At 37.8% G+C, this 10,720-nt stretch overlaps 1 protein-coding gene across 9 annotated transcripts in view; it reads left to right on the forward strand.

The window, feature by feature from the left end:
• LOC127523317 (ryanodine receptor 2-like) overlaps nucleotides 1–10,720 on the forward strand; it is a 108,649-nt gene that overhangs the window by 95,729 nt on the left and 2,200 nt on the right. For all 9 annotated transcript variants that reach the window (XM_051913880.1, XM_051913882.1, XM_051913884.1 and 6 more), the window contains 10 exons: nucleotides 1,410–1,634; nucleotides 2,180–2,310; nucleotides 4,942–4,984; nucleotides 5,097–5,230; nucleotides 5,373–5,433; nucleotides 5,519–5,665; nucleotides 6,544–6,678; nucleotides 9,343–9,499; nucleotides 9,579–9,643; nucleotides 9,726–9,826. In XM_051913880.1, coding sequence (XP_051769840.1) covers nucleotides 1,410–1,634; nucleotides 2,180–2,310; nucleotides 4,942–4,984; nucleotides 5,097–5,230; nucleotides 5,373–5,433; nucleotides 5,519–5,665; nucleotides 6,544–6,678; nucleotides 9,343–9,499; nucleotides 9,579–9,643; nucleotides 9,726–9,826 — 1,199 coding nt within the window. The remainder of the gene's footprint in view (nucleotides 1–1,409; nucleotides 1,635–2,179; nucleotides 2,311–4,941; nucleotides 4,985–5,096; nucleotides 5,231–5,372; nucleotides 5,434–5,518; nucleotides 5,666–6,543; nucleotides 6,679–9,342; nucleotides 9,500–9,578; nucleotides 9,644–9,725; nucleotides 9,827–10,720) is intronic.

Here is a 10,720-nt window from a genome sequence, read left to right on the forward strand (position 1 = left end):
TTTGTGTGTGTCCCTTTAAATGCAAATGAGCTGCTGCTCCCGCCCCCTTTCCAGAAGAGGGCGGAGCTTTAACAGCTTGTTCTTTGGTTGCTCAACAACAACAAAGCTGGAGAATCTCACGCAGTCAAAATGAGGATTGTCAGTAACGGTGTTCAGCCTTACATTGATCAAACCGGAGTCGACACTGATGGAGAGACTCAGGAAGAAGTTACAACTTTTAGAATGAAACTGGACGTTTCTAAATGGTTAGTGGATAAATTTATGTAGTTGCTGTGGAGTTGAACATGGCCTCACTCCCTTTGTTGCGAGTTCTTGGGGGTGGGGTTTATGTAAATTTTGAGGTTTGTGATGTCACCAACCCGGGAAGAAGCTTGTTGTAGTCCCTAACAGCCGTTTCTGTAGTCCTTAAAAAGCGATTTCTGTAAAAAAAAATCCCCTTTGCTTTGAACTTTGAGCATTCTAACTTTGCAGATGTTGTTTATGTTCAAACAGCAACATTACTCACTAACTAAAGTTAAAAAAGTGAAATCATAATCAAGGACCCCTTTAAAAAAACATCCTGGCTCTTCCAAGCTTTATAATGGGAGTGAATGGGGGGGCGAGATTTTGAAGCCCAAAAAAGCGCATCCATCCATCATAAAAGTAATCCATACGACTCCAGGGGGTTAATAAAAGGTCTTTTGAAGTGAAGTATTGGGTTTTTGTAAGAAAAATATCCATATTTATACCTTAATAAACTGGACTCACTGGCTTCCGGTAACGGCTGTACGCGAGTCAAGTTCCAGCGGAAGAGTGACCTCTGACCCAACGCATGACATAGGATGTAGGAGTAGCGTAAGCTTAGACGCCTCTCGTGGTTCAAACAAATAGGGCTGGGCAACAAACTCAACTCGTATCGAAATCCTCTATTTCTCTTTAAAAATTCTCGTTTAAGAATTTTAATTCATGACCAGTGTTTTGTTTTGTTCTATCCTCTGCTCTTCTGCATTCATCAATACGTCATGCGTCGGGTCAGAGGTCACTCTTCCGCCGGAACTCAACTTGCGTACGGAGCAAAACCCATTACTTCGCTTCAGACGGCCTTTATTAACTCCCTGGAGTCGTATGGATTACTTTTATGATGGATGGATGCTTAGGATGGATGCGATAAAGCTTGGAAGAGCCAGGATATTTTTTAATATAACTCTGATTGTGTTCGGCTGAAAGAAGGTCTTGAGGGTGAGTAAATTATGGGCTAATTTTCATTTTTGGGTGAACTAACCATTTAACCCTCTGACTTAAACAGAGACCAGAATACCACCCAGTAGGGAAACACCTAGCAACCACCCAGAACAACCACATGCACTCACATATGAACACATGATTTCCAGTGTTTGTGTATCTGAGCTATAGTTTCCTCCATTGTGAAGGTGTCCACATCCTCAGCTGTGACCGAGGGTAAGGAGGTGTTGTTCAGCGCGTCCTCAGACACCAGCGTGCGGTGGGACCCTCTGGCCGGCTCCGGCACTCGCCCGGTCACTGTGCACTTTGTGCTGGAGGAGAGCAGCGGATACATGGAGCCCACCCTGCGGATCCTAGCCATCCTGCACACAGTCATCTCCTTCTTCTGTATCATCGGCTACTACTGCTTAAAGGTACGAGACAGCGGACATCTCTGATCGGATTAGTGCTTCTCAACCACTTCAGGACCCAGATTTTGCGTCAAATCACTACTAGTGAACCAGAATTATTTACTGCATGAAAGTAAACTAAAACATCCTCATACGCAAATGCTGAAATTTGTTTATTTATTAGTGGTTTCTAAATGTCTCCTGAAGTTTGATCATTTCATGCTCACAGCAGCTAATAATTCACCCAAAATCCAGAATAATGTAGAGTTTGACAGATGATTTACCAACACAGCAAACACTGGCCTAAAAAGTCCTGATATTATTCACACAAGGCAACATTTTATTTAAACTGGACCTGGTTTCATTAATTCCAATGAAATCCAGTTACTGAAACAATAAACCTGCTAGATTTACATAAAGGATGAGATGCCCAGCAGTATCAGTTTAATGGGGTTTTAATAAATGCTCCAATTATTATTTCTGAAATGCCTTTAATAGAAAACAGAGCTGTGATGATTCATAATGCTTTATGAGGCTCCTCGTTAGCTCATATTGTGTTTCTCCTCAAGGTTCCTCTGGTGATTTTTAAGCGAGAGAAGGAAGTGGCCAGAAAGCTGGAGTTTGACGGCCTGTACATCACTGAACAGCCCTCAGAAGATGATATTAAAGGCCAGTGGGACCGGCTGGTCATCAATACACAGTGAGTGACAGATGAGGTTCATGTTCTCACAACAACTGCTTTCAATCAGGAACATTGCGGTAATGAGGTGACCCAGTGAAAAATGCTACTGATGGAGGGCGGTCATTAGGACAGAGACATGTTATTGCATCATTTTACAAAAGAACAAAACTGCATTACTCCCATTATAATCAGTGAAGTTTTCTGTGCTGAACGCTCCTGTTGTGACATCAGTTTCTACTGTGCTGCTCCAGTATCTTTATTTTCCCTGTACTTCTGAAATGAAGTCATTTTTTACCAGTATCATTTGTGAATTTATTTAGTTTTGTTAGTTAGTTAGCTAGCTGGTTAGTTAGTTAGCTAGATAGCTAGTTAGTTAGTTAGCTAGCTGGTTATTTTGTTGATAGTTAGTTAGTTAGCTAGCCAGTTAGTTAGTTGATGTTTGTTTGTTTGTTTGTTAGCTAGCTGGTTGGTTAGTTAGTTAGCTAGCTGGTTAGTTCATTGATAGTTAGTTGTTAGTTAGTTAGCTATCTGGTTAATTAGTTGATAGTTGTTGTTTGTTAGTTAGCTAGCTGGTTAGTTAGTTGATAGTTAGTTGTTAGTTAGCTTTTGTTTGTTTGTTAGCTAGCTGGTCAGTTAGTTGTTAGTTAGCTAGCTAGTTGTTGTTTGTTAGCTAGCTGGTCAGTTAGTTGATAGTTAGTTGTTAGTTAGGTAGCTGCTTAATTAGTTGATAGTTGATAGCTAGCTAGCTAGTTAGTTAGTTGTTTGTTTGTTTGTTAGCTAGTTATCTGGCCAATTCATTAGTTAGCTAGCTGGTTGGTTAGAAAGTGTGCTGAAAGCTCCTGTTGTGACATCAGTTTCTACTGTGCTGCTCCAGTATCTTTATTTTCCCTGTGCTTCTGAAATGAAATCATTTTTTTACCAGTATCATTTGTGAATATATTTAGTTTTGTTAGTTAGCTGGCTAGTTAGTTGTTTGTTTGTTTGTTAGTTAGCTAGCTGGTTAGTTTTTTAGCTAGATAGCTAGTTAGTTAGTTAGTTAGCTAGCTGGTTAGTTCGTTGATAGTTAGCTAGCTGGTTAGTTGATAGTTGTTTGTTTGTTTGTTTGTTTGTTTGTTTGTTAGCTAGCTGGTTAGTTACTTGATAGTTGTTTGTTAGTTAGCTAGCTGGTTAGTTAGTTGATAGTTGTTAGTTAGCTTTTGTTTGTTTATTTGTTTGTTAGCTAGCTGGTCAGTTAGTTGTTAGTTAGCTAGCTAGTTGTTGTTTGTTTGTTTGTTTGTTAGCTAGCTGGTCAGTTAGTTGATAGTTGTTAGTTAGGTAGCTGGTTAATTAGTTGATAGTTAGTTGATAGCTAGCTAGTTAGTTGTTTGTTTGTTAGCTAGTTAGCTGGCTGATTCATTAGTTAGCTAGCTGGTTGGTTAGTTTTAATTAATTAGTTAGTTAGCTCTCTGGTTAGTAGTTAGTTAGCTAGCTAGTTGTTGTTTGTTTTTTAGTTAGCTAGTTAGCTGGCTGATTAGTTAGTTAGCTAGCCAGCTGGATAGTTGTTAGTTAGTTAGCTAGCTAGCTAGCTAGCTAGCTAGTTGTTGTTTGTTTTGTTAGCCAGCTGGTTAGTTAGTTGATAGTTAGTTGTTAGTTAGTTAGCTAACTGTTTAATTAGCTGATAGTTGATAGCTAGCTAGTTAATTGTTCGTTAGCTAGTTAGCTAGCGGATTAGTTAGTTAGCTAGCTGGTTGTTAATTAATTAGTTTTAATTACTTAGTTAGCTAGCTGGTTAGTTAGTTGTTAGTTAGTTAGCTAGCTAGTTCTTTGTTTGTTTGTTAGCTAGCTGTTTAGTTAGTTGATAGCTAGCTAGTTAGTTGTTTGCTTGTTTGCTTGTTTGTTTGTTAGCTAGTTAGCTAGCCAATTAGTTAGTTAGTTAGCTAGCTGGTTAGTTAGTTGTTTGTTAGCTAGTTAGCTAGCCGATTAGTTAGTTAGCTGGTCGATTAGTTAGTTTTAATTAGGTAATTAGTTAGCTGGTTAATTAGTTGTTAGTTAGCTAGCTAGCTAGTTGTTGTTTGTTTGTTTGTTGAATGGACACCAGGATTATATTATCTAGGGTATCATGCTTGGAACTTCACACGTTGTACCTTACTATACATTATTTAAAACAATATTTAAATTGCTTATATTATTAGTAATACATTACATGTGCATTCTATATTTGGATTTTACAGTGATGAGACATAATTTTTTTTTAAATATAATTACATTAATTAAATCACGGTTTTCCAAATAGAGATTTGTGAGATTGTGATAGAAATACTAATGCTGAATTATATAAAAATATTAAATTTAAATATAAAATGTAAAAATTATAAATATGATAATAAATCTAAACAACATTCATTAAAATGTATTTTAAAATAATAAAAATGTAACATAAAAAGACTTAAACATTTTTAAATTAAAGAAGTTTTTTTCCGAATCTCAAGTGAAACATTCGGTTTTTTGTCATATTAGTGTGCACAGATGAAGAACATGTATATTTCAAGGTTTAAGGCTTCAGGATAATGATTTTATATGTCAATCCTCACTGCGGTTGTGTCGCGAGGATCTTTGTGATTTATGAATATGTTTCTGTGATCTAATGATGATTTCATCTCTGTCTCTCAGGTCCTTCCCAAACAATTACTGGGATAAATTTGTGAAGCGGAAGGTGAGTTTGGAGACGTTTGCACAGATATAGACACACTCGTTCATCATGAAAGATAAACGGCTCTCATAAGAACCATCTGAAATAATACTGTAAGTGTGTGTGTGTTGTGTAGGTGATGGATAAGTATGGAGAGTTTTATGGACATGATCGGATCAGTGAGCTGCTCGGGATGGATAAAGCTGCGCTGGACTTCAGTGACGCCCACGAGAAAAAGAAACCAAAGAGAGACAGTTCACTGGCCGCAGTGTGAGTGTGTGTTTGACCATTCTGTATTAGTAACAGCTTTTGTCTTCCTGAATTTACACAAATGATTTTTCAAGCATTGCTCATTTGACTGATTTCATTGCACTGTTGGATTCACTGACCATTCCTTCTTTTATTCTTTCAGACTGAACTCAATCGATGTGAAGTATCAGATCTGGAAGTTGGGTGTCGTCTTCACAGATAACGTCAGTAACTGCTCCTCATGTTTGTCTGTAGTTGGTGCTGGTTTTGTCAGGTTTGATCTGGTCTTTGTGATTATGTGTCCTGCAGTCGTTCCTGTATCTGGCCTGGTACATGAGCATGTCCATCCTCGGTCACTACAATAACTTCTTCTTTGCCGCCCATCTGCTGGACATCGCCATGGGCTTCAAGACGCTCAGGACCATCCTGTCTTCTGTCACGCACAATGGCAAACAGGTTAAACTGAATAAAGCTCTGTTTCCCTTGGTTAACCACACAGAACTGACCTCTATCTGCCTGTCTATCTATCTATCTATCTATCTATCTGTCTGTCTGTCTGTCTGTTTGTCTGTTTGTCTGTCTGTCTGTCCATTAGGGATGTGACGGTGAGGAAATTTTCCCACTGGTTAATCGACGTGTGACAACACCGGTAATACCGGTATCGCCGGGTGGGGGGATGTTAAACCCTTAATTCAAAAGCGAAAGTAAAATGCGCACTGCTGCATAATGGTGCTGGCGCTCTGCTCTGCGCCAGTGGACACTCACCGTTATGAATGCCCATGCGGACGTACGCATTTTACTTTCGCTTTCAAATGCGCACCTATACGGGGACTGCAATTGCTTGAATGGTGGGTTCATTATTATTATTAACGAAAAACACATCATCTAGAAAAACACAACTAATCCTTTGCAGGTTGTCATTAACATTGGGTTTAAATCCAAAATATTGCCAAATAGGCACTTTTTCATTTTGCTTTGAAACCAAATCTTCCACCATCGTCTTGTCAGTCAGTTCCTCACTCTCGTAATAAATGAGATGTCATTTATCACGAGAGTGATCTGTCTATCTGTCTGTCTGTCTGTCTATATATCTATCTATCTATTTGTCTGTCTGTCTGTCTATCTGTCTGCCTGTTGATCTATTTATCTCTCTGTCTTCCCTCTCTGTTGTTCTATCTATCTATCTATCTGTAAGATGTTTTTAAGTAAGAGTTTTTCTAGGTAATGTAAAAACCACTTTTTACACAAACTGACTGTATTATATGAGCTCAGTTCTGCTGAATTAACATGCTGTGTGTGTGTGTGTGTGTGTGTGTGTGTGTGTGTGTGTGTAGCTGGTCCTGACTGTCGGTCTGCTGGCGGTTGTGGTGTATCTCTACACCGTAGTGGCTTTCAACTTCTTCCGAAAGTTCTACAATAAGAGTGAAGATGGAGAATCACCAGACATGAAGTGTGACGACATGCTGACGGTGAGCTAAAAGAAACATGTTTTTTGTACACTTCTATAGTTTCAGCTAAAAAGGTTAGATGTCTGGGAAACTCCTGATGAGACCAGAGGATGTTTGACCTGGAGGTGTGACCTCGGCTCTCTGATATTCAGTGTCTGGATGGCAGTAATGTGTTTTCCTGCACGTTGCTCTTTTAATTGCTTGCGTGTGGTTTAATGTGTTCTTCAGATGAGAACATCGCTGCTGCCATCGTTCATTTGTGACGTTAGTGCTGTTGCTAAGCGCAAACGACCGGACGGTCATTAGGATCATAGCGCATTAACGGCCGGAGCAGTCAGCTAGAACAACAGACTAATTAACTAACTAAACAAACAGAGAGAGAGAGAGAGAGAGAGAGAGAGAGAGAGAGAGATGAAGGTTGATGTCATTTCCTTCAGACTGACAGAAGCGTGTGTTTTAAAGTTTAAAGATTAGACGTTTGGATCTGACACCTGTTATGATGAGCTTGTGTTAATAAATCATCATTTACAGGATTAGTACTGTAATTTTTCTGGTACTGTTCTGTAAAATAAAATTATTATTATTATTATTATTAAATGCTAAAATGTTGTACAGTACAATAGTATTATTACTATAGTAATATATTTCTTTTTTTGGTTTATTTTTTTATAATTATATATATAAAAAAATATAATTATGTGTGTGTGTGTGTGTGTGTGTGTATGTTTCTGAGTGTGTGTGTGTGAGCTTTAATCCGCTGGGAAGCAGCCACCCGTGCAATTCCATTTCTAGATGCTTCCTTCCTCTTTTTGTCTTCCTCTCAGTCCTGCGCTGCTGTCTGTCTCTCTTTCTCTCCTCCTAATAAGGGAAGACAGTTTGAGTGAAAAGGAAGCTTTTGTCAGAGACGGTGACAGGCGTCTTTAGTCTGACGACCAAACGCTTCCAGCTGTGTGTGTGTGTGAGGTGTAAAAGCATACTTGAGTAAAAGTCGACACTTAAGAGACATGCCAGTGAAAAACACGAAACGGGTGATTTGTGAGGAGAGCAATCACATGTTTATCTTCTAAAATAAAACTGAACACCTCATTATTGCAATAAATCAAGTACGACACAACAGCCTCTTAAAGCATTAATTCACTTCAGAATGAAAATTTCTTGATAATTTACTCACCCCCATGTCATCCAAGATGTTCATGTCTTTCTTTCTTCAGTGGAAAAGAAATGAAGGTTTTTGAGGAAAACATTCCAGGATTTTTCTCCATATAGTGGACTTCACTGGGGTTCAACGGGTTGAAGGTCCAAATGTCAGTTTCAGTGCAGCTTCAAAGAGCTCTACACGATCCCAGACGAGGAATAACAGTCTTATCTAGAGAAACCATCGGCCAAAATAATAATTATATACTTTTTAACCACAAATGCTCGTCTTGCACTGCTCTGTGATGCTCCACGCATTACGTAATCAAGTTGGAAAGATCACGCGTGACGTAGGCGGAAGTACCAATCCAGTGTCTACAAAGTGAACGCACAAAGACTAAGTCAAACGCCCTTTAAAAAAAAAGGTAAAACAACGATGCTGGATGATTTTGAAGTTGGAGGAGAAAATGAGATGGAGTTTTTCGGCCTACCGCCGTACTTCCACCTACGTCACGCGTGACCTTTCCAACATGATTACGTAATGCGTGGAGCATCACAGAGCAGTGCAAGACGAGCATTTGTGGTTAAAAAGTATATAATGTTTTTTTAGACTCTTAAGATAAGACTCTTATTCCTCGTCTGGGATCATGTAGAGCTCTTTGAAGCTGCACTGAAACTGACATTTGGACCTTCAACCCGTTGAACCCCAGTGAAGTCCACTATATGGAGAAAAATCCTGGAATGTTTTCCTCAAAAACCTTCATTTCTTTTCCACTGAAGAAAGAAAGACATAAACATCTTGAATGACATGGGGGTGAGTAAAGTGAACTAATCCTTTAAACATCTACAAACACTCAAGTCTCAGTTAAGCTCAAGTAAACAAACAGTGTAACGGATAAATAAAATAACGTTAAGTTAAATGAAATTGTCAAAGCCTGCTTGCACTGGTTTCGGCCTCATCATGTCCTCATCTCATGTATGAAACACCTGCAGTTCAGCAACTAGCTTCTAATGCACTCAAATTCGTGTAACCTTCGAGTAACCTTGTTGACAAGTTTGGGTGAGTAAGAGCAAAACACACAAGATACAGTACCTTCAAAGCCCTGTAGATGGCAATATCACTTCTTTTATAGCAGAAATAAACTGCTGCAGAAAAAGTAGATGCCATGCAAAATGTAACAATTACAAATGTACTGGAGTACTTATTAAAAAATGTAGTCAAGTGGAGAGTAAAAGTTAATATCTTTGATACTACAAAGTAGCCGAAAAGATACTTAAAGGGATAGTTCACCTAAAAATGAAAATTCTGTCATCATTTACTCCCCCTCAAATTGTTCCAAACCTGTATAAATTTCTTTGTTTTCCTGAACACAAAGGAAGATATTTGGAAGAATGTTTGTAACCAAGCAGATCTCGCCCCTCATTGACTGCCACAGTAGGAAAAAAAATACTATGGTAGTCAATGAAGCAATCTGTACTGTATAAAGCGCTGTAGAAATGTATGATTTCACTGTCAGATCAATAATAATCTCTCCGTGTGTTTGTGTGCAGTGCTACATGTTCCACATGTATGTTGGCGTTCGTGCCGGCGGTGGCATCGGCGATCAGATCGAAGATCCGGCCGGTGACGAGTACGAGATCTATCGCATCATCTTTGACATCACCTTCTTCTTCTTCGTCATCGTCATCCTCCTCGCCATCATTCAGGGTGTGTGTATGAACAGATGATGAGATGAAACGTGTGTTTCAGTGTAACATCGTCTCACGTGTGTGTGTGTGTGTTTCAGGTCTGATCATTGATGCGTTCGGTGAGCTGAGAGACCAACAGGAGCAGGTGAAAGAGGACATGGAGGTGAGAAGGGTTCTTTTGACTCTGGCCTGAAATCTCAGATCTGACATGAAGATTCAGTGTTTAATCCTTAATCTTTCTGCAGACGAAGTGCTTCATCTGTGGAATTGGAAACGATTATTTCGACACGGTTCCTCACGGCTTTGAGACGCACACGCTGCAGGAACACAATCTGGCCAACTATCTGTGAGTCCTGCTGCGATTCATTCGACTATCTGTGATTTAATCTCACATTCTTCCATATTCAGCAATAATGATTCTGTCTTGAAGCGTTGTACCTGCAGAGAGTCAAAGACAAACAAATAAATGAGATGAGCGATCAATACAGTGTCCAGATGATGCCTTGACGTAATTTAACATGATTTACATCACAGAAGTGAATCACTCGAGTCATTCACCAGCAGACGCTGAGAGTTTGAATCTGAATTTGATTATAATGTGGATTTGGAAACGCAACTCTTCACAATCGTTTATAAATCTGTTGTCAACAAAAGAGAAGCTTTACTGAAATAAAAGCTTTTGAAAGCAAAGAAATTAAAACAGTCATTATTACTGTAATTTTACTGTTAATCTGTAAAATAAAAGTATTATTAATATAATTCCTTTTTTTTCATGTACAGTATTATTATTATTATATTTATTGGTTTAATTTTTATAGTAATAATTATATATATAGTTATATAAATATATATATATATATATAATCTAGAATTGAATCTGTAATTCTCTGATATATATTATAATTATTTTATAATGGTAATAATAATCGTTTTTGATTATTTTATAATTATAAGAACAGCAATAATAATATATGATAAATAATTTTTATAAAATTATTTTAAAATAAGAATAATAATTATTGTTATTGTTGTTATAATTTCACAAATATAAAAGCTTTTGAAAGCAAAGAAATTCATAAATGTTAGTACTGTAATTTTACTGTTGCTCTGTAATATAAAATTATTATTATTAAATATTAAATTTTTCATGTACAGTATTATTATTATTAGATATTTATTGGTTTAATTTTTATAGTAATAATTATATAAATAGTTGTGTATATATATATAATCTATAATA

This window comes from Ctenopharyngodon idella, chromosome 12, assembly GCF_019924925.1.
Source record: "Ctenopharyngodon idella isolate HZGC_01 chromosome 12, HZGC01, whole genome shotgun sequence".
In the NCBI taxonomy this organism is placed as follows: Eukaryota; Metazoa; Chordata; class Actinopteri; order Cypriniformes; family Xenocyprididae; genus Ctenopharyngodon; species Ctenopharyngodon idella.